At 40.0% G+C, this 24,258-nt stretch overlaps 1 protein-coding gene across 1 annotated transcript in view; it reads right to left on the reverse strand.

Moving 5' to 3' along the window:
- Window positions 1-24,258, reverse strand: part of LOC121029631 (protein eyes shut homolog) — a 790,730-nt gene that overhangs the window by 58,612 nt on the left and 707,860 nt on the right. The window contains exons 15-17 of the mRNA XM_040473865.1: window positions 13,184-13,350; window positions 12,211-12,355; window positions 5,048-5,222 (exon numbers count right to left, since the gene is read on the reverse strand). Of these exons, the coding sequence (XP_040329799.1) occupies window positions 5,048-5,222; window positions 12,211-12,355; window positions 13,184-13,350 (487 nt within the window). The remainder of the gene's footprint in view (window positions 1-5,047; window positions 5,223-12,210; window positions 12,356-13,183; window positions 13,351-24,258) is intronic.

A 24,258-nucleotide genomic window follows, 5' to 3' on the forward strand; every position in this document is an offset into this window, starting at 1 on the left:
CCCCGAAAACATCTTCTTTTAAACAGGGGATTCTTGTTACTGAGATTGGAGCAGAATTACAAAACTTATCAAAAAGAATAAAATTCTCTGTAAAATGCTGCCGCTAGAGCTGAAAGTCCATGAGTGGGAACCTTAATATTTTTAAATAGCTTTATTGAGGAATAATTTACAGACCATAAAATTTACCTCTTTCAAATTCAGGGAGCTGTCCTTTTAATGTTATTATATAGTACTCACAAGAGCTACTTCTGACTCTACGGTGGTGCTTTACACGTAGTTAATACAGTAAACATTTCGTTGTTATCTCCATAAGAAAATCCCAAACATTGGTCTCAATTTTGATAAGAAAGCTTTCAGAATCCTATAAACAAATGTGTCAGCATGAAGCAAGTCCATTTGTTATTCAAGTCAAAGCTCTCATGTGAGATTATAAGGTCCCGCTTTCCACCCACACAGGAGGTTATGAAACCCCCAGGGTCTTTGTTATTACGAGGCAAGGTACTTCCCAATTTGGAGAACATATGAAGTGTCCACTGAAGACACTTGATTAAAAAAAATTAAAAATAAATGAACAGATTACATCCAGCAGATAAAGAGATACTTAATACTTTTGTTACCTTACATGTATTATTAGTTGCTTTAAAATTCATTTCTTATTATTTAGATTCTGGAGAGAATTTTGACCCAGAGACTAGGAAGTTTGGTTTTGGGTCCTGCTGTTCTACTTTTAAGGTGCTGGTTTTATCCTTTTGATTCACTCACAGTCTCTGGGGCTTTGTTTCCCATCCATTAAATTGGGACTAGAATGTCTGCCTTGACTAATCTGGGGAGGTGTGATTAGGAGCAATGAAAATAATATATGCAAAAAATGCTCTGTTAGCCAAAAACTGCCATGCGATTGTATGGTATTACTTTTACTATCACAATTCAAGAAAATTTTGTATATTAGTCAAAATAATCTGCAAATAATTCTAGGTGTCTGTCTATACTTGACACTATATTTTCTAATTAAAACGTGTGGCATTTATTTATTTATTATTTATTTAGATTTTTAAAAAAGTTTATTTATTTTGAGAGAGGGAGAGAGTGGGGGAGGGACATAGAGAAAGGGAGACAAAGAATCCCAAGCAGGCTAGGCACCTTCAGCACAGAGCCCAATGCAGGGCTAGATCTCATGAACCCTGAAACCATGACCTGAACCGAAATCAAGAGTCAGATAGATGCTCAACTGACTGAGCCACCCAGGTGCCCCAACACTTGTGGCTTTTAAATGGCAACAGTTAAGCCCTTTGTTCTACATGGAATAGTGAGGAATTAGAGTGAATTTCCTAGTTGGGCCTTCAATTTCCCATGCTTTCTTACTGTCTTACATTCTTTATTATCACATTCTTTATTACTATCAGTTTATTTATTATCACATTAAAAGATAACAAAAACACTTAGTAGGTTACCTGAAGAATGACATTTCTTTAGATAAAGTGAGGTAAATTTGTTCTTTTGAATAGTTAAACTTGGTTGTAGAGCAAATTAGAATGCATAAGTTGTAAAGCAAGCCTAAAGGTTTCATTAGAAATTGTAAAGAAGTAACAATAAAATCACAATGGTTGAGCTAATTCAAAGTATATTACTCTGTGAGGGTGGTGTCCCAACCCGCAGATTTTGTCCTTCGTACTTCTATGGGCTTTTGCTTTTAGCTTATTGTTTAGCACATCAGGTGTCTTGGACATCCCAGAACACATCAAGCCTTTTCATACTTGTTTTGGATTTGATAATTTAGATTTGACTCCCCATTGACCCTCCCTGCACTCACAATCATAAGCAATAGGTCATAATGTACCATGAATATATCTCTGCAATATCTTCAAACTAATTCTTTCCTTTTTTATGGCTACCCCTCTATTTTTTTTAATGTTTATTTTTGAGAGAGAGAGAGAGAGAGAGAGAGAGAGCGAGCATGCGCACGCTAGTGGGGGAAGGGCAGAGAGAGAGAAACAGGGGATCCAAAGCAGCCTCTGCAATGACTGCAGAGAGCCTGGTGGGGGTGGGGCTTGAACTCATGAGCCTAGCTGTGAGATCAGGGCCTGAGCTGAAGTCGGACACTTAAACTACTGAGCCACCCAGGCACCCCTTTATGGCTTCCCTTCCCTCTCCTTCCCTCTCCTTCCCTCTCCTTCCCTCTCCTCTCCTCTCCTCTCCTCTCCTCTCCTCTCCTCTCCTCTCCCAACCTCCCCTCCCCTCCTTTTTCTTTTCTTTTCTTATCTTTTCTTTTCTTTTCTCTTGTCTAAGTTCATTTATTTATTTTGAGAGAGAGGGAGCAAGAGAAAGAGAGCATGTGCAAGCAAGGGAGGGGCAGAGAGAGAGTGAGAGAGAATCCTAAGTAGCACAGAGCCCAATACAGGGCTTGAACTCATGAACCATGAGATCATGACCTGAGCCAAAACCAAGAGCTGGATGCTTAATCGACTGAGCCACCCAGACACCTCTATGGTTACTTCTTAGAACCAGGCCCTTAATAATATGCTTAGATTTTCCAAAACTGTCTCCTAGTGATTCCCCAATAAATCAATGCTGCAAAGGGATATCAAGAGGACTGTCTTTACCATGACTTTTTCCTGTCCAGGAATGGTTTATATCTCATTCTTGAGGACAATCAAATCTGTTATCCATCATGTATATTTCCCATCCTTCCATCTGTCCCATTTTTCATAGCTAATTAATTAAAATATTCTGTTTAGTCAATTTGGCTTCATTATCATGACCATCATGGGGTCACCCTGCTTGTCCTTACATTTGCACTTTTGCTTAAAATTTTTGGAATAAAGATTTCTTCTACTTTTTTCATTGAACATTTACTGATTGGTTCACTAACTGAACAAATAATTAATGAATGCCTATTCTATGAGAGGTAACTCTTCAAGGTATGAGGGATAAAATGGTAGAGTGACAGCTCAGACCCATTGTTTAGGGAAAAATAATAATCAACATACAAACAAGCAAACAAATAAATAAATTAGAGAATAATATATTATGGGGAAAGTAAAATATGATGATGTGATAGAGAATGATTAGAGGGAGGGATAGTTTTGGGTTGATCTAGATAAGGGGCACCTTTCTGAGGAGGTGATAAGAAGGAGGCAGCCTAATGGAGACTGTTGGCAAGGGACTCCCTGAATGAAGACACAGCGTTCAGGTCTAGAAGCAGAAATGAGCTGTGTCCTAACGACAGAAGTAGGCTAACTGGACTTGAGCACAGTGAGTGAGGAGTAAGAGAGAAGGCCCAGGAGGCTGCGGGGGCCAGACCACATAGGGCCTTATCGGTTAAGGTCAAAGATTTAGGTATTATTTTACATGTCCTAAGAAGTCATTGGAGAGTTTGGGGTAAGAAAGAGTAAGATGTAATGACAATCTCCTCTCCTCCAACAAGAAGCATTTTCTCACTAACCCCGTGCAGTGTAATTAGCAGTTGTTTGAACTTTGCACTTTGCTTTTGATTATTTTCCAGTGGAAGGTTGGTGGAAGGGAACCGCTTAGGGGAGGTAAGGGATTCACTCAGGCTTTGTAAGACTGTGTGCTCATCTATGTTCCTGTCTCCCAGGGGATATTCTGGTATCCCATTTCCTGAATTGCTTTGCAGTGAACTAGAATTAGCTGTGCAGTGCATCATGCCTTCTGACATGTCCTGTGGGACAAAAGCAGGCAGATCACTTTTCTAGTTGTCTCATACATGTAGAGAACAGCTAGGATTAAGAAACTGAATAGCCAGAGTGGAAGAAACTGAAGGATGGAGTGCTTACTTCCTCTTTATTTGGCATATTCCCCAAGCACCCTCATATAGTACCTGCACACCGAGGAGATGCTCAATGAAAGAAGTTCTTTACAAGACAACATTCCTTTGTTCTTCCCACTCAACAGGTCCATGTTTTGTTTCATACTAAAGTAGTTCAGAAGTCACACCACACAGCTTTGCTAGGGTCCACCTAGAGAGGACCCTTTCTGAAGGAGTTCAGTATGAAATATGAATTTGCAACATGAAAGCAAATCCCAATAAGCAAACCCTTGTATGATTAATATTTCTGGGGGGTGCCTGGGCGGCTTAGTCGGTTAGCGTCCAACTTCAGCTCAGGTCATGATCTCATACTCCGTGAGTTCAAGCCCTGTGTTGGGCTCTGTGCTGACAGCTCAGAGCCTGGAGCTTGCTTCAGATTCTGTGTCTCCCCTTCTCTCTGCCCCTCTCCTGCTCATGCTCTGTCTCTCTCTGTATCAAAAATACATAAAAACATTAAAAAATTAAAAAATATATATTTCTGACAACACTCTCAATGTGATGAATGTAAGATTATTTTCCACGGTGTCTGGAATGACATGCAGTTATTCCTTTTTATTGTTTAAAAAAATTGACAAGATAGCATAAATGTTGCTCTGACCCTCTTCCAGTTGCTTTTATTTGTTGCCCAGACACCTATAAAGTTGACATAAAAACGTTTTATTATTCTGAAAAGTTTGTTGATTTATTTTAGGAGAGAATGAGAGCAGGGTAGGGGCAGAGAGAGAGAGAGAGAAAGAATCCCAAGCAGGCTCCACACGGTCAATGCAGAACCTGATGCAGGGCTGGAACCGATGAACCACAAGATCATGACCTGAGCTGAAATCAAGAGTTGGACACTTAACCTCCTGAGCCACTCAGACGCCCCAACAGATAAACATTTTATTTTTTTTTTTAATTTTTTTTTCAACGTTTATTTATTTTTGGGACAGAGAGAGACAGAGCATGAACGGGGGGAGGGGCAGAGAGAGAGGGAGACACAGAATCGGAAACAGGCTCCAGGCTCTGAGCCATCAGCCCAGAGCCTGACGCGGGGCTCGAACTCACGGACCGCGAGATCGTGACCTGGCTGAAGTCGGGCGCTTAACTGACTGCGCCACCCAGGCGCCCCCAGATAAACATTTTAAATGTGAGCATCAGTCTGTGTTTCTAGTTTGTGTGAGTGGAATACTACTTAACATGCAAATAACCTGCAAGTTTCTTTCTTAATAACATCGTACTTACTGGACAGTGGATGCACTCTCCACACATGTCCCACCATTGCTGCATTTCATTAAACTGCAAGGAGAAACGTCACACTGGCTAATGCTGCGCCCAGCGTCTGGGTGGCCCTCAGGATTTCCCAGGCTTCTGAAGTGGCCATTCTTCTCAGTGCGAACTTGAATAGTGAAAATGCAACCTTGAAGAAAGGCAAAAATACATCATATTACAAAGCTGGAAGAAACAGACAAAACAAGAGGAGAATTATTTTTCATTTTTAAAGCAACATTTTTTTGACATAAACTAATACATGTCAATTGGTGAGAAAAATACTATAAAAACAGAAAAGCACGGAGAGAAAAATAAAAATTATCTATAATATCAACACTCTAGAAAAGACAATAGTTCACACTTTCATATATATTATATACCACTAATTATTAATATACATATATACACACTATTTTTTCTATCCTTAGCTGTATTTTCTTTTAAACAAAAACAGAATCCTGCATTAAATTATATTGCATATAGTATTCCAAACATTAGTATAGTATAAATACCGCTAACTCTTTCCTAATAGCATAAACTATTTTTAAATGACGGCATAATATTCTTTTATATATTTAATTAACCTCAATTGGACAATTGACTAATTTATACCTTTTTTGCTATTAAAAATAATGCTATAATTAATATCATTATATGTATATCTTTGTGCATTTGCTAATGATTTTCTCAGTATTAATTTCTAGCAGTAAAACAACTAGGGCAAACAGTATGGATGCTCTGAAGTGTGCCCAAGTGTCACAGATATTTCGCACAATTGTATCTCCCCAATTGTGCACTGGAATGCCTGCTTCTTCACAGTTACCACAATGCAAGAGATTATTATGTTTCATTTTAAAATGAAATAAATAATAAAATGCCCTTTTGCCGGTTTTACTTGGGGTTGGAAACCTTTTAATACATTTGTTAGTCATTGGTATTTTTTCCTTTTCATATGCTTATTGTGTAATATTTTTCTCAATTCACCCCTTTAAACATTAATTTGGAAGACCTTATATAACGAGCATATTAGTTCTTTGTCATATATTGTTAATGTTTTCTTCAGTTTAATATTTGCCATTTAATTTTGCTTATGGTGAAGCTTCTATTTTTTATGTAGAGAAGTTTATAATATTTATGTTGTCGCATTTATCTTTTTTTCCCTCAGAGATTTGTCTTTACATAGATCCCTAGAAAGCTCTTTGCCAGGTATAGACTGTATGATCTTACTTATATGTACAATCTAAAGAAGTCAAACTCATAGAAGCAGAGTAGAATGGTGGTTGCCAGGGGCTGGGGTGTGAGGGAAGTGGGAGATGCTGGTTAAATTGTGAGAACTTTCACTTATAAGATGGATAAGTTTTGGGGATCCAAGGTACAGCATGTGCCTATAGTAAATAATACTGTATTATACACCTGAAATTTGCTGAGGAAGTAGATTGTATGTGTTCTCACCACACGCACACACAAGGTTGACTTGATCGCGCACACTTTTCTCAATGTGTATGTGTACCAAATTGTCACACTGTACCCCTCACCTATATACTATTTTATTTGCCAATTATACTCGGAGCTGGAGGGAAAAGGATCTTTAACACACCGAGATTAGGCAAATATAAACAAAAAGGGCAGTTCAACAAAGACTCTCCATGGAACTGTTTGGGATCCTGAAATGCATTACAATTTTACTCATCTCCTTTAGCACTTAGAGTTTGTTTATAAAGTACTTTTAGGTCAATATGGTTATCAACCATAAATAGTGTCTTTGAAAGGGTAAAAGAAAGGCCGGACTGGATTTTACTTTTGAAACTTTCAGGAGCTAAAAGCATGGAACAATTCCTCATGGTGAAAAAGATGGGTTCAGTTTTGAAAGGTCAAGAATTTACTCTCCAACTTAATTCTCACTGGCATTTTCACTGACAAGCACCATTCTCAGCAGGCGCTGATATTTTCTTATTGTGAGAGAAGTGATTGTTCTTCCTCAGATTTAACCTTTGTTATTTCTCCAAGTACTGCCATCTGCTATTACACAAAAAAAGCACTGTACAAAATGAAGAAATTAATGAATGCTACTGAGTCTACACCCAATAACCAGGTAACTTAATTAACGAAGCAGGGCTTCCCAAGCTTTTTGCATAGCGAAATGCACTGAGCAGAGAGCAAAGTAGAAGTGCAGGATAGAGTCAGATGGGTCTGGAGCCAATTACAATCTCTGCCACATAATGGGTCGGTGATCGAAACCTGAGTGCCGACCTTTTCACTTTTAAACTGGGGACACGAATATCTGATAATCTATAGATTAAGAGGAATAAGGTGATATACATAAACTGGCCAGTATGATCCCTGGCAATTAGTAGGGCTCCTATTCCATCCTGTCTACCTCACTGTCTCAAATCCCTTACGACCTTTATAAAATTGTTTATCTTTTTTGGCAAAAATTGAAAAAAAAATTTATAATCATGCACTGAGAAAAAACTTGTTAAATGACTATAATAAGTATTAAATTCTGAAGCTGTTCATTTAAAAGCACTTCTCCTTTATATGGATAAATTAAATGCTCTTGTTATGAAGAACTGCTAAAATATATTTTTGGCTAAAAACGTGGCAATGCAATGCTATATTTGGAGAAACATTTAGCTAATACAAATAGTTGAATGTGTTTCTTTTACAGAGAGATGTTCATGTCAGTCAATATATACAATTTACAGGCAATTATGGTAGAAGCCATATGTAGAATATATATTGTATATTTTCAGTCTTATTAATATAGCAAAGTATAATCTGCTTAGTATAGCACCACACAACAACTATTCATAACACACTTCCTGCAAATGATAAAGTAGTTATGATAAAGACTTAGAAGCCATAAGCCAGGTGTATATTGGAAAGTAAAATGAGCTAGGTTCCACATAAGTGGTATATTCTGACTGTAAAATAATATGTAAATTATTGCAGTAAACTCATTTTTTCCCCTCTTATGAGTTCTGGTTTGAAAAGTACCATGCAATTAAAGAGAGGTGGGCGGGGGGCAGAGAGAGAGAGAGAGAGAGAGAGAGAGAGAGAGAAGGGAAGCTGAACTAGCAAGAAATGGATTGTACTGACAGTGTAGGGCACTGTTAGTTGGAATAACATGTTCTTACAGTGCTGTTAATGAATCTGAATCTATTTCATGTCCAGTCTGTTTAGCTGAGTAATGAATATTTAGTAATCCCTGTACCAATGAACTCTAGATGCTGTAACACTAGAATAATAGATAGATTTCCCCATGTTCACTCTAGTCAAAAGCAACTTTTAATTCCACATCATGATTGAATAGGTCTTTCAGTGAAAGCAGCAGATCTTAGAACACGGGTGAAAGTGATGGATCTTCTTCCCATAAAAATGCACTTGGGCACATGCACAATTGTATGTATGGCTTCAGGAGACTCCAGGACCTGCTGAATCCCATATGCATCAGCCTGAAAGCCCTGCAGCTTTGTAACAGATGCAACTTTGGAGAGGAGGGGAGAATTCTTAAGGCAGGTGAGAGAGGAAGGCCTTCTCTGCATGGCATATGCAGATTGATCTGAAGAAGGATTAAATAACTCAATATTTTCATAAATATTAAAGTTCTAGGGAAATAATGGCTCATTATAAACTGTTTCCAGAACAAAAACAAATAGGCTTTATCAACAGTAAGGATTTGTATTTCATTTTATTATTTTTTTAATATTAAAAAATTTTTTAACATTTATTTTTATTTTTGAGAGAGAGAGAGAGAGAGAGAGAGAGAGAGAGAGAGAGAGAGAAAGCGTGAGCAGAGGAGGGGCAGAGAGAGAGGGAGACACAGAATCCAAAGCAGGCTCCAGGCTCTGAGCTGTCAGCACAGAGCCTGACGTGGGGCTCAAACCCATAAACTGTGAGGTCATGACCTGAGCCAAAGTTGGACCATTTAACCAACTGAGTCACCCAGGAACCCCAGGATTTGTATTTTAGATTGATAACTTATGGAGTAGAGTCATTTATCACTAGTGTTTATAAAAATATGTAAGCCTAAATCATATAATCTTTTATAACATGTGACTTAATCACCAAAGACAAATGCAATGACCTTAGTCTAATTATTAAATTTTTCCATGAAATTTTGTATTTGTTTTGTTATGATTAATTAATATAGTGGCTTCCAAATCTGGGCAGACTTATTGAAATGCAAATTTTTAGATTCCATCATAGATACTTCGATGAAGTAGTTCTGGAATAGGGTCTAGAAATCTACATTTGAAGAAAGTTATGTATATCATTTTTTACAGCCAGTAGAACTCAGCTTTTGGGACCCACAGATGAATGTTACTACTGTGATCTGGCTGTTATGGTACATTGGTAACAAGTATCCATGATTTGCAGAACATACTGAATGCCAGGCAGACATCAAGGGAGGATTCAAGAGACAAGTGATAAAATTAGGGTCTTTCAAGTTCATGGAACTTCCATGATGCTGGATTAGGTGGCATTTACCAAGAAGACCTGCCCCAAACTTCTATCCTGAGAATCATGGCAGCTGACACACTTCCAGATGTGTGTGATCCTAGCGTGTATGTCAGAGGAAGGGCCTACGGTGTGCATGCTGAATTCAGGCTCACCATCATACTTAAGGAGAAAATGACAGGTTTGATGAGAGCTTCTGTTCTCATTAGCAAGGTGTGCAGAAAATTCATAATCTTAATAGAAGGGAGAAAGTTACATAGAAAAACCCCAGGGAGCACTGGCCTTCAATAAATTTGACAACATCAGGGGTACCTGAGTGGCTCCGTGGGTTAAGCATCTGACTCTTGGTTTTGGCTCAGGTCATGATCTCACAGTTTGTGAGCTCGAGCCCTGCTTTGGGCTCTGTGCTGACAGTGAGGACACTGCCTGGGATTCTCTCTCTCTCTTTCTCTCTCTTTCTGCTTCTCCCCTGCTCATGCTCTCTCTCTCTCTCTCAAAATAAACATTAAAAAAATAAATAAATTTGACAATATCAAATCCTATGACAACAGGATGGAGAGATAATAATAGTAAACATACACTGAGCGTTTATCATGTATCAGTTTCCGAGTGAAGCACTTAAGATAATTATTTTACTTAACTGATTAAATCAGAAGAATCTTATGGGGTAGATATTTTTCTCCTCTGAGGAGAAAAGAGAAGGAAATGGAAGCTCAAAGAGTTTAAGTAACAGGCTACAAGTTACGTAGCTGTAATGCAGCAGAGCCTGAATCTGAAGATGCATTGACTCCAGATCCCATGCACCTAACCACTGTCCTTGTAGCGGAGAAAGAGAAGAAATGTCTGACTGGCGCTGTGCTGTCTCCCACCACCAGGTCCGTCATCACTGCTAACACAGAGTAGGTGCTGTAAACCAGTGTCAATTTTGTGTTGTCTCACCATTACCTCCACCTCAGAACAATCCATGCTGTGCAGGTGAGGCACAGGGAGACACAGGGTGGTGACTAGCCAGGGTCATGAGGCTTGTAGGTGGAAGGACTGGGTGCATCCCCAGGAAGTTGGGTCTCAGAGTCCACACTCTTATCCTTGAAGCTATACCCAGAGTATTTATGTAAGAATTGTGTCTGTAATAAATGACAAGTTTTGAGGACCCCCCCGCCCCGACACACACACAGGGTCTCCACTTCACTGAGCGGAAGATGTGCTTCTTCACATTTACCCATCCCTTTTCTTGAATATAGTATTTGTAAAAACTGATTGATTTGTTATGCCTTTGCAATCCTTTTCAGATTATCTCCTGCTGTGGAAGAACTGTTGAGTTATTATTTGGAGCACAGTGCCTCAATATGCTTTAAAGTCTTCTATAAGACACTCTTCGGAGAATCGGCACTGATTGCATAATCAAAGAAAACGTTTCTTGGAGAGCCTTGGCAGAATGAACTAATTTTATTGGAATATGATGCTGGATTGGCTGTGTTGCCTTCCTATGTCTCACACACATGGCCTCCTGCATCCGTGTTTAGGCGGAAGTCCATGAAGCTGGGGAGAAGGATGCTGCCAGGCAGGCAGAGAACCCAAGTGCCTGAAGTGGTTTTTGATGGCAGATCCTGTCTTGCAGAGATGTGCATCACATCCTGGTCCCTATACCTTGACTTCTGATGGAGAGTAAGCTGGTCATGGGTGGGTGGCTTAGAACACTATAACAAAGAGTTCCTTGAGCAAATATCCGGAGACTAGGATACATCAAAAAGCTTATTTTCAACAAATGCTCTATTACAACAATTCAAAGCATGTCTTTATCTTATAAGTCTACTATGAATCAGCTTTGTACGAGAAGGTCTGAGTCTACTTCCCTTTCTGAACACAGGGAGACAGACTGAGGTAATATGATTATTTGCACAAGCATAATGTTCCCCCTTAATCCTCTTGACTTGTGGCCTCTGTGGTATGGATCAGTTAGCTGTAGTCTGTCTCTCATCTTTGCATCAAGTACATTACAAATTTAGTTGGAGTTTCAATTTTTACTGTGACTCCATGAGATTTACCCTGCTTGTCCTATATTAAAAAGCACCCTAGGGGCACCTGGCTGGCTCAGTCCATTAAGCAACTGACTTCTGCTCAGGTCATGATCTCATGGTTCAGAAGTTTGAGCCCTGTGTCGGGCTCTGCACTGACAGCTCACAGCCTGGAGCCTGTCTGGGATGCTCTCTCTCTCTCTCTCCCTCTGTCCCTCCCCCATTTGCTCTCTCTCTCTCAATAAATAAATAAACTTAAAAAAATCACCCTATACAAAAAAATCAGCCATACCGCTATCCCCCTCCCCCAGAGCATGGTCTACTTTTCATTTTCCCCCACAGAATTTATCACCTTATACTACTATATAATTTACTTATCATTTTTAGTGTTTATTGCCTTTTCCCAACTGGAATGTAAACTCAGGAGCGCAAGAATCTTTGTTTTGTTCATTGAAACATACTAAACACATAGTACGTAGGTAGTAAGCAACTAATAAACAATGTCCGAATGCTTTCCCTTAAAATCAAGCTTTGACCAAGTCTGATTCAAAAGCAACCCATATTTCTGGTTTTGGAACTAGATGTATACTCGTTAAAGTTTTTTTGTTGTCTCCAAATTTGAAACTGGCAGGTATAGTGTAAAAACAATCCAAGACTTACCTTGAAAGCCATTTTTAAAATCGGCTCCATGGGGTAAGAGATCTGGTATGTATTCACTGTAGCCACCTACATAAAACTGACTGACAACATTGAGACCAACCAGTCTTCCTGGGGAGACGATGGACTTATTTTTATGATCATCTACCTTCAAAAGGAAAATAATTCAAAACCTATTAAGAAAAGGAATTAATTCCTCTGGGTGAACTGTTAAGCTACTGTTTTGTTATTTCCCATTAACTTGGCATGAAAAATTCACAATACCTGAATTTTGAAAAAATAAAAAACACCTCACCACTGTATTCTTTGCTTCCCTGCTGGTGTCTGTTACCATGGATATATTAATATAGCAGTCATGGTTTTGCATTTCAATCAAAATCATAGTTCTCCAAAGATTAGGAACTAGCATCCCACTGGTCTTCCTCCATCTAGCCTTGCCCCCCTCCCCTTCCATTCTCCATACAACCACCAGAGTTAGTTGTCAAAAAAAGTCGACTGTGGTACCCAAACCCCTTCTTCAATTTCTCAGTAGCTCCCCATAGCTCTTGATAAAAATCTAAACTTCTTAGCGTGACATCTAAGTCCTTTTATAATATATATCTGGTCTACACTAACCACCTCTTTTGCTCCTCCCTACCTGAAAACCACAATGAACTACTGGCATTCTTCAAACCCACACTGGGCACTGTTGTTTTTCTGGACCCCTATTTACTTGCAGTTATACTCAAGCATCACCTTTTTGGGGGGAGCATTTCTTGAGCCCTCTCTCACCTTATTTATGTTAGTCATCCCTCTTACTAATCCCCACACCACTTAGTTGCAAGCATGCCTCTACTGCTCAGCTGTATGCACTGGTCTGTGAACTGCAAGGGAGAGGCAGCATGGACCTGTTCCCCTCTCGTCTCCACTGCACAGATCCAACGATATATATAATGCGCGGCAAGTCTCTGGGACAGATGAAGGGATGACGTTTTACCTTCAGCCAGCCCATCTGGAAGAACCTCCCCAGACGGACTGTGTGGATGCCAAGGCTCAGATCGAGGGGACCACTGCTGATACTTGCTGTGCCCGCTCCCAGGTTGTAGGTGTAAACCACACTGCCCTCACGCAGACCCACGGCCAGGAAGTCATCGCTGTCCAACCCTGGGATGAGAAGATGTGTGGGGCATACTCACTGAGAGGAGATTCAGGAGTCTAGTAACCTTTGCTTTATTTTCTAGTTCTGATAAATAGACAGCATACAGAAATTATAACAGACATCTAGCCTCTCAAGGGCACTCCGGTATGTGTGCATCTGGATATTGTTATTCACACCCCCAGAAACTGTCTGAACACTAAGAGTTTTTCTTTGAAGCCATGAGGGTTCTGGTCAACCCAGGGGAATGATCAATACATAAAAAGTTGGTATTAAAATCTCCTTTTTGTCTGAATGAAGTTCAGTGTGCACTTTACAATAAATAGAAATTTACAATAGACTAGAACTGCTCTGATAGTTCAGAAGATTCAAAAGATTGAGATAACCTGATTTCAGCTTTGAAATTCTATGATTTGAAGAGAGTTTTGAAAATTTTATTTCCATAATTGCTCAGGATATGCTTTAATTGTTCTATTACAAAAGCTCCTGACCATTTTCCCCTATGACTATTTAGAGGTGGGATGTTTTTGTGTTCCCTTTTCTCATTCTCTCTCCATTAGTTCAGGACGTTCCATGGAAAACAGTGAAATGCAGGACCAGAACACTCAGAATACAGCTCATACAGACCCATGGGAAAAGGGGCAGGTGGTTGGGAGAGATCCAGCATCAGGCACTGGAGGAGGGTCATGGCAATGGTCTGGTGGCACTAGGAAGGTTGGAGATGGTTAACAGTGTAATTTCTGGCAGGTGAGCAGAACACCCATTGGTCAAGGCAGAGCTTCTTAAGGTAGGTGGAGGCAAGAGATCTGTCCACAGGAAGGAGGGCCCAAATATATCATCTAATTTCTGAAAGATGTGTTTGTGAACCTTATTACTGAGGTTTGCAGGTGGGAAACTGAGGCAAGAGCTTCTGCTTGCAGGAAGAACCTAAGGCCTGATAGAAGAGGTTTAATCATGGGGCAAAAAGCAGAAGCCAGTCCTTGAACATAGACGAATTTTGTTGTGAGTATTCACAATCTCCCCCTCCTACATTTGTAAGAGTCATAGGCTATATGCTCCCTTGGTTTCTGTTGTTAGGCTAAGCAAGGTAAAGGAGACAAAGATCTGCAGGGGTGTGAGTTTCCAGATGGCCTAGGGAGACAGGTTTCCAAAGGCACTGGAGAGTGGAAGACAGAAATATTATTTAGAGGTACTTGAACTCTACCTGTGCTTTTCTAATGAGTCTGCCATGGGCCCTGAGCTGGGTTATTTTGGGGAGCTCCTTAGGTGAGTATAATATTGCAGCCAGGGTTGAGAGTCACTGTATTAAGTGCCATATCATTGCCTAAACATGCTGGGAACTCAGCAAATGTCATTTTCCCTCTCTCAGGTGACTTCTTCCCACCTGCAATGTTGCACTGGGTTAGCTGGGTTATAGATTTAAAATAGGAAGAAGTCCCAGGAGAAAACAGATTCAGGAAGGCAGTAAGGCAGAAATTGGAGAAAAACCACAATTAGAGATTGGAGAAATCTTTCAGGCAGCAGTTGGACTTTAGAAGACACAGGGAAAGAAGGCTGAAGACAGAATTGTAAGAGACTTTTCTGTGGGCTGTGAATAGGGATCTTTTTGAGGCATTCTAGTGGGCATCTGAATTGTCTTTTCAATTGTTCAGATTTTTGGGCGGGAGACGGTATTTTGCCAATGGAACTGGTGGTAGGAGCGTAATTTATTTGAGCCATATCCTTCTCTTTTTTCTGTCTTGTTGCCATTCTTCTTCCTCGAGTCATGGAAAGCCTCTATCATGCCAGGTACAACATGACCCTCCAGGTCCTCACAGCCTGGCTGGGAGGAGATGGGAAAATTTTCTCCTGTGCCATGGAGATCAGAGGAGGAGCAGCATGGGGGCAGCCATTATGCGAACAGCCATGTCCCAGGGAATACAAGTAGGGATGCCCCAACAGGTAGGGAGAAGTGTAGCCAGGGAGCTAATCAAACTGTCAAGCAGATGATAGCATCTTATTTACATACGATGGGGCCATCAGGGTTGTTTTCCTTTTCTCTGACACATCTTCCCCTTTGGACCTTTCCTCAATTGTAATCCCTGATGGTGGGTAATGGTGTAGGTAAGAGTAAGGAAAGCAGCTAACTACCATTGCTGGTGCCTGGAAGGTGAACGTTATTTAGGGAGTTGGAAGTGCTCTAGGGTGATTTTTTGCAAACCTGGAAGTCCATCACAATCACTCAAGGAGCTCATCAGAAATAGATTCTAGGGATGTCTGGGTGGCTCAGTCGGTTAAGTGTTTGACTTTTGATTTAGGCTCAGGTCATGATCTCTTGGTTTGTGGGTTTGAGCCTTGCGTTGGGCTCCCTCTCTCTCTGCCCCTCCCCTGCTCATGCTTTCTCTCTCTCTCTCTCTCTCTCTCTCAAAATAAATAAATAAACTTAAAAGAACCCAGAAATAGATTCTAGACTTACCTTATGCCCCTGTGTGAGAATCTTTGGTGCTAAGTCCTGGAAGTGTGTGTGTGTGAGAGTGAGCGTGTGTGTGTGAGAGTGAGCGTGTGTGTGTGTGTGTGTGTGTGTGTGTATTTTTAACAGCCTTTCCATCTGTTTATGAAGCCTGACTAATATTAATAACTCTAGGAGGGCCAAGTCACATGACCCATCTGTCACATTGGGCTTTGTGTTCAGAAGGGCCTCATGTTTGTTTTAATGCTCTGTTGTCACTTTTTGAAAATCTTTGAGCTGAAGGTTAGGTCCATGTGACAACAAAGCATGAGTGGAAACAGAGGCATTACATACATGCAAATGCATGTTTGTTGTTTCTTGCCACCCCATTCACATGTAGTGTTTGTAAACAGAATCCCCCCAATACTGGGAGTTCAGTGAGACTCAAAATGAGTAACAAGGTAAGTGTGTTGCTTCTAAAGACTGAGTAGGGATGCTGCTGACCCACCAAGAGATTATGCACACAGCCTGAACCACAACTTGCTTCCAGCATGGAAAGGCAATGGTGATCTCAGAAACTTGAAAGACCAAGGAGCTTAGCCTTCCTTTCTTACTTTCATTACTTCTCTGCATTGGCTAATCACTTACACTGAAAATGGTGACATCAAAGGAACAGGAGAGAGAGGGAAGCCCATAGATACCTTTCTTTTCAGTCTTTCCTCACACACCAGGAGGCCGAGGGGAAAGAGTGTGGACAGGATGTGGGTGTATCAAGAAGTGAAATAAAGACAATTGACTTAATTTTGTGCAGCTTCTCTAGAGTTCCGGCAAGAAAGAAATATACATGCAGGCATAAGCTCTAAAATGCCAACTGCATAATTTTGGTGATTCTGCATATGAGTTACATGGTTTTATATTTGCATTTTAAACTGACATAAATAGCAACTAAAAGACACCATAAAGGTTGAGAGACCACTGAGGTAAAGAAGTGCTTTCATTACCTTTGAGAGAGAGAGAGAGAGAGAGAGAGAGAGAGAGAGGGAGGGAGGGAGGTTGGGGCAGAGAGGAAGAGAGAATCCCAAGCACTTAATAGTGCAGAGCATGATGTGGGACTGGAACTCACAAACTGTGAGATCAGGATCTGAGCTGAAATCAAGAATTGGACGCTCAACTAAGCCACCTAGGTACCCCTTTAATTACCTTTTAATTGCATTTTTTCTTTGCTTTTTCAACAAGGGACCCTGAATATTCATTCTCCAATGGGCCCCACAAATTACACAGCCTTGCCTGAGGGGGCCCTTTGTTGCCTTCATAAAACAAACCGGGAAAGAAGAGAAATGAAAACAAGATTGACCGTGCATCTGAGGCTGTTGGGAGGCTTTTTTAGGTAGATGAGACGTTGAGACTTGTGGGGGCAGATCTGCCTTGGGGTTTGTGGGGTGACACTGATGCACACGTGGATCCTTAAAGGTCACATAGCTGCTAAGTGGTGCTCTTAACCATTGTCCGCGTAGCAGAGAAAGAGAAGTATGTGTCTGGCTGGAGCCGTGCCCATCACCAACCCTTCCTGAATGTTCCTCTCTGAGGAATAAAAGGAATAATCATTATCTCTTAGGAGTTTTCTAAGGATTCAGTGATATTTAATGTGTAGGTATCAGCACAGTGCCAACCTAGTATATAGTAACTTCTCAATAGATTCAGGTTTTTTTCTTTTCCCCTTGACTATTTCCTGATCTTAGCTTTGCGTATCCCATTTTCTTCTGCTGCTTCATTAATACAAAGCCTGGGAAGCAGGACTCCTGGTTCCTGGCCCGTGACCCCAAAGGGAAAACAGTAGAATTTTTCTTTTTTCTTCTTCCTAAAGCTATAGCCCTGATTGCCTCAGTCCATTACTCTGATCTAATTACAATTTTTTGGAGGGTCAACAATGGAGGTGAAGTGAAGTGACCTAAAGGTATGGTTTGTTAGCGTCCATTTATATGTCTTATGTCACTTTCCTGTAACTTAGTGAAGTGAAAATTTCTTGCCTTCAAGCACATAATATAAACAATGACATATTTCAAACAACCACCACTAATTGCATCCTCAAATTTAAGTGTTCCTTTATGACATTATTCTCTGAGTAGCTTTGAAGAATATATGGGCAATTTCTATTTTTACATTTGCCAATTCACCAAGTTACAGATGATATTTGGCATTGATACTATTAGATAGAGATTTTTAGTGATCGACACAGTGAGTTTCTTCATGAAAAGAATTGGAACTGAGCTCACTTGACATGCACAACACAAAGCTAGTGAATCTTAATGAAACCAGGCTTAGGAAGAAGATTTTCAGACAAAGCAAGGGATATTTGTTGGATATTACTCAGGAGCTGGTGCTAAGAAGGAAGGACTTAGCGAGATTATGTTTTGCCAGTGATAAAGGGGAGGAAGGAAACAAGAGGAGAAGACTTTGGATGAATAGTAGTTAAGAATAACAAGATCTAGGAAGTGAATAAAAATCCTTTTAGAACGTACAGGAAAAAAAAAAAAAAACCCAAACCAAACAAACGTGGTCTCTCATTGGCTAGAAAGAAGAGTCATAACTCGATTCCACAAATATTGTTAAGCAGAGGGCTTTGAAGTGGGTACATTGTGGTGAGCCATATGAAGCATTATAACAACTCATAGTATTGCTTATAAGAAATGTCATGGAGAAAGAAGATGAGACACTGGTCAGAAAAGCATCCAGCCTCATAATGGACAGAGAATAGTGACTTAGCAACAGAAGCAAGGACTTAGTCTAAGTGAAGAGAGGGATGGTATCCAGGGTAACAATGATGAAAAATGGAAACAGAGGAATGCTTGTGCACTGTTGGTGGGATATAAATTGGTGCAACCACTGTGAAAAACAGTGTGGAGTTTCCTCAAAAAATTAAAAATAGAAATGCCATAAAACCCAGTAATTCCACTAGTGGGTATTTATCCAAAGAAAATGAAAACACTAATTTGAAAAGATACATACACCCCAGGTTTACTGAATCACTATTTACAATAGTCACGATATGGAGGTGTCCATTGATATATATACATCAGGGGAGTAAGTGGGGAGTAAATGGGGAGATGGGAAAGATGGGTGAAGGGGAGTGGGAGGTACAGGCTTGCGGTTATGGGATGAATACGTCATCAGGATGTAAGGTACAGTGTAGGGAATACAGTCAATGGTTTTGTAATAGCGTTGTATGGTGACAGATGGCACCTACACTTGTGGACGTACCATAACGTATGAATCCTATGAATTGTATGAGTCACTATGTTGCACATCTGAAACTAATGTACATTGTGTATCCAATATACTTCAATTAAAAAAAAGTGGAAACAAGGTGAAGGATGCTGCCATGGATATTCTGGAAGGAAAGATCAAAGAAGTTGAATTTTACTGGATTTGTCTGTTTGTAGCTTGTTTTTAAACCTAAAGGTTTTACTATTTATATCAGCAGTTCTCCAACATGGCTGGAGCATACCAGTACAGCCTCTGATTAACTGGAAAATATGGGCAGGAAGGGGAAATTTATTATATAGGAGAAAGGAAGGGTATCAAATGTTTCAGATAGTAAGCTCAGGAGAAATACAGGTCACTTTAATCTGAAGGAAAAAGAGAGGGACAAAAACAGAGAGAAAATAGGCAGAACTTTGTAGCACTCCTACACACCATATGGTAATTGTAATGGAATTTTAATGAGAAAAAACATGTAGATTAAGTAACAGTAACAGTTATTAGAGTTGGGCTAATCAACTTCACCTTGAAGGAAGACCTGAAGAAGAGTAGCTAGTGGTTGGAACTATTGATTCACCAACAAAGTCCTCAAAAGGAGGAATAAGACTCATGTATAAAAGAACCAACTGAAGCCTATGCATTGGAGAGAATTGCTGGGAGCACCTGTCCTGCTGTTTCTTCTGCTGATTCTGGTCAGTCACTGTCTGTTGTAAATTATAGATCTGCATGAGCATGTGCTCTCACTTGGTCTGCTTAGAAGGATACCCCAGAAATTAGACCCTGGGAAGAGGCAGAAGCTCACTCTCAGGTGCCCTGGTGAAGGTTCAGCACTGTGGGAGGGTTGTTCCTGGGATTCTCGGGCTGTTCCTTGGTTCTTCTGAGGGCGCATATTGGGAGTCTAAAACATTTATAGAGACAGTGCTGTAAAATCCCTGCATATTTCAGTGCTCACCAGTTAACCTAAAGGTTACCATTGAGACTTTTAATGTCACAGAAGGATGAGAATTCTTGTTCAGATGTCAAACAATCCTTTAATTCCAACAGAAAAAAAACTTTCTGAAGTATGTCATTTATGATGAAATTTTGATTTATTATTAGAGAAAGAGTGATTGTGATTTGTTCTTTCTTCAAACTATTCTTCCAATATGATGAAGTATTATCATGTACTAAATCTAATGGTAATGTACTTGGAACCCACAGAAGTAAGAGGTGCCCCAGGTATCACAAGGGCAGGAGAGTTTAATCTTGGGCTCCTTGCTAATTGAACCTCTGGCTACTCATTTCCTCTTCTCTCTCTCTTTCAAAAAAATGACGATGATAATACTAACACAGGATTGTCTCTGGTAATAACTCAAAGTTTTTTATAAGATCTTTGCAAATGGACTCAGAAATTCTAAGTGACAAGTGGATTTCTCCTCTCCCTTCTTCCTTTCCTGTCCTGAGTGAAAGAAGAGACGGGAGAGGAGCCACCAAGATGATTCTGTTTCCTTCTGGTCCAGTGAACCCTGCTTGGTGAACAGTTCCTGATTCCTGTGGCAGTTCCCTCTGAGAAGCCAGACCTTCGGTACAGATGCTTTGTGAGCATATTTAACTTTTATTCCAGGGCCTGTAAAGCTTTTAGATTTCTGAAAGAAGGAAGCTGCTTTTTAATAAAATATTCTTGACATTGGTGCACAATGGTGCTGACACAGAGACACCAAGATAAACTTAACAAAGCTTTGGTGGACTGTTCACATGGTCATGAGCATGTATCTTCAGGTTTCGGAGAAGCTAAATTAGATATGAATGAAGAGTTAGATTGGGTAGGATTGATTTTAGGAAAAAAAATGGAAGAAGCTTATGAAATTAGAATTGAAGCTAATGTGATGCAAAGCAAAAAATATATCTAGGCTGATATGTGAGAAATAAGACTCAAAAGAATGAAAGTGTCACCTACTGGAACAATTCTCATTGAGTAGTGGAAGATTCTAGACCTTCAAGCCATTTTTACTCCATATTCAGTGACAGTGTCTGCTTTAGTGAGTGCTAAACTACAATTAGGATGTGACTGGAACACACATTCTCGGTTTATCTTAAGATCAGCACGGTACAGCTTTATGGTGGCAAACTCTTAGCTTCCTGTTCTGTTGATATGACCATTAAAGTAAGGATATTGTAGCACTTGTAAAGCATCAGAACCATGCTTTCTGATAGCCATGTCCACGATGCTTCTTTGTTAGCCATTATGTACAATGGAGACCACGTAGTTTCTACTTTAGGGGATTAGATGATTAAAATGTGGGCAATGTAAACTGGCTACTGTTTGTGGCCAAATCAGGATGCTGTCCTGGCTTCCAGCTGTGCTGGTGAACAGACAGTGAGGTCAGGATGATAGGAACAACAAATGCAACGCTGTGCTCAGAGTACATGAAAATGTGATAAAATGCATATCCTGAGGCTACATATAGCACATATTTTTCTGTGTTTTGAATAAAAAGACCTGAGACTAGAAAAAGTGGGAAGTCTGGATCTCTCTTGCTGTTTGCTGTCAGAGATGAGAACATGAAAATAAAGGATGTAAACACCAGTTTGTGGGTAGACTTGAATTTCCATAAGGTGTTTGCTTCTTGGAAGTGTAGAACAAACAGTGAAGATGTGGGCTTATAGGTGACTGATTTGCACTTGGCCCCTCCTCTTTTTTTGCCCTCTGGATGTTCTTCTGTGATATCAAGGTTACCTCCATTGAACTATGCTTAAACAAACATTCCTTTCCATTATGTATATACATATATATATACACATATATATAAAGGGGGGATTTGCAAGGATCTACATAGTTTTGTCATTTTCAATGCTGTTTAAGCACTGGTTAAATGTGACAATTTTCATGTATTTCTAAGTCAGTAAAGGGAATTAGTTTAATGTGTTTTTTTGGACAGTCTTAAGAACTCAAAATATGTAATAACCTAGACAATGTTGACATTATGGTCCAGGATATTTAATTTCATGAAAGCTAAGATTTGATAGTTTGAGGTTGTCAGGAAGAAATTCTCACAATTTCTACTCACTATGATGTGATTACAGAGGAAAATAATGAACATTTTTCTATAGTAAAAAATATCGGAGATGAGCATACACTGTCAGTTGTGTTACAAGATGCCTCAGTACTATGGAGTTGGGAGATGTGTAACATTAAGGAATTGGCTACAACCTGCTCTCTCATTCATCAGGCATCTTCCTTCTGCCCGATCTGAATCAAGGCTCTATAAAAAACAGGCTGAGCTGATTAGATTTTGTGACACTCCCCCTTTCATTTTTCTTTTTCTCTCCCATAGATGACATTCATTTCATTTTCCCCCCCAGAAAAACATCAAGCAATATTTATGTGCTCTTATTTCTGTTACAGTTAATAACCAAGGGCTTGAAGTAAATAAGAAATTAGTTGGCATGAAATATAAGGTAACCTTTCATAGTTAATTACTGCAGCATAGAAGACCTACATGCCAGGGACTGACATAAAGCTATGCACACAAAGCACTTAGGTACGTAGATCAAATATCCAGGGAGTTAAATATTTGTGTTCTGAAAAATTCTACCACTGTATTATACCTTTGAAATATAGGCTAATGTTAAGATTTTACCTTGCATTTCAAGGAGGTGAAGAGAGACAGGTGGGCCCCTTCCACCCTTTATTTAGGTCCTACCTTCTTCACTACAATCCACATCAATCTTGATATACAGTATTACAAACTGACCAGGATAGACTCTGTCTTCAGAGAGTCTTTCAGTTAGTGGGAGAATCAATAAACACGTAATTATTGATTTCTCACACAGTACAATCATGTGAATGATACAGTTGAGGATTCAAAAGATATTAAAGACATGGATTGTCCAAAAGGAATTTAAGATTAATCTTGCTGATGGACAAGATTAAGATTATGAAATTGCCACTATTCTAATGTTTTTGATTTATGAATATGGTAGCTTCATATGATCTGGAGTAGTGATTATGAATGGCAAGGCATAATTATCATGGGATATAAACTACAAATTCTATATAGGCTCTGTGTGGATAGGCTATAAGGAGACCCAAATTCATCAGAGGATGTTGCACAGTATTGGAAAAGGTAGAGAGAACTGTGCTGGGCATTCCAGGCAAAGGAAGCTGTGAAGGTAGGGTGAGAGGGGGTGATGGACCTCAGATGGAAGAAACTGGCCGCTTTACATAGAGTGCTGAGCTGGGGACTAGCTCGGCTCAGGCTGGGAGAGAACAGACCTAGGGATGCCAGCCATTGGGGCTGCTCCAGCACTATTTGTAGGGGATTGGTTGAAATGGAAGGTACAGCGGTGCCTGGGTGGCTTAAACAGTTAAGCCTCTGACTTTGACTCAGTTCATGATCTCACGGTTTGTGGGTTTGAGCCCTGTGTTGGGCTCTGTGCTGACAGCTCAGAGCCTGGAGGCTGCTTCAGATTCTGTGTTTCCCCCTCTCTCTCCCCCTCCCCATTCATGCTCACTCTCTCTGTCTCTCTGTCTCTCTCTCTCAAAAATAAACATTAAAAAAAAGAAAGAAATGGAAGGCACAGAATAAGAAACACACCAATGGGAACAGATTTTCCGACTGGTCTACTTGGACCAGAGTTCTACTTTCTAAATTCCATCTTTTGTATCAGTTATGTACCTCTCTTCATTCAGTGATGGCTGTGTTTCAGACTCTGTGATGGATGCTGTGTATACGAGACATGGTTTCTTAACTCTGATTTAGTATTGTTGGTTAACAAATTTTAAGTATGTCTGTTGTGACTCCCTGAATCGATTATAAGTTTTGGTGTAACAGGGACCATGGATTTTTGCATTTATTCTTTCAAAAACTGTAATGAGTGTCTGTATGTGACAGCCATCCTTGGTCTAAAAAAGAGAAGCCACTGTTCTGGTTCCCAAAGAGATCCAGACAGTTAAATTAAGATAGGATAATCATTACCAGCAAACTGCAGTGACATCAATTCTTAAATTTTCCTGGAAGGGTTAAAGACTTCAAAGAAGAGTGATCTTTTGAGCTGAGGCTTAAAGGATAGAAGTGTTTTGGAGGCATGAAAATGAAGTGTGGACGGCCCAGGAAGGTGGAACGGCCTGGTCAAAAGCTCACACATGGAGGACACAATGACATGATGCAGAATGTACACATGTACCTACTACTGCTGGGTGCAGGGTGGAATGAGAGAAAATGAGATTGTGCAAATAGGCAGGGGCTGG

This window comes from Herpailurus yagouaroundi, unplaced genomic scaffold (genome assembly GCF_014898765.1).
Source record: "Herpailurus yagouaroundi ecotype Mexico unplaced genomic scaffold, PumYag 139, whole genome shotgun sequence".
Taxonomy (NCBI): domain Eukaryota; kingdom Metazoa; phylum Chordata; class Mammalia; order Carnivora; family Felidae; genus Herpailurus; species Herpailurus yagouaroundi.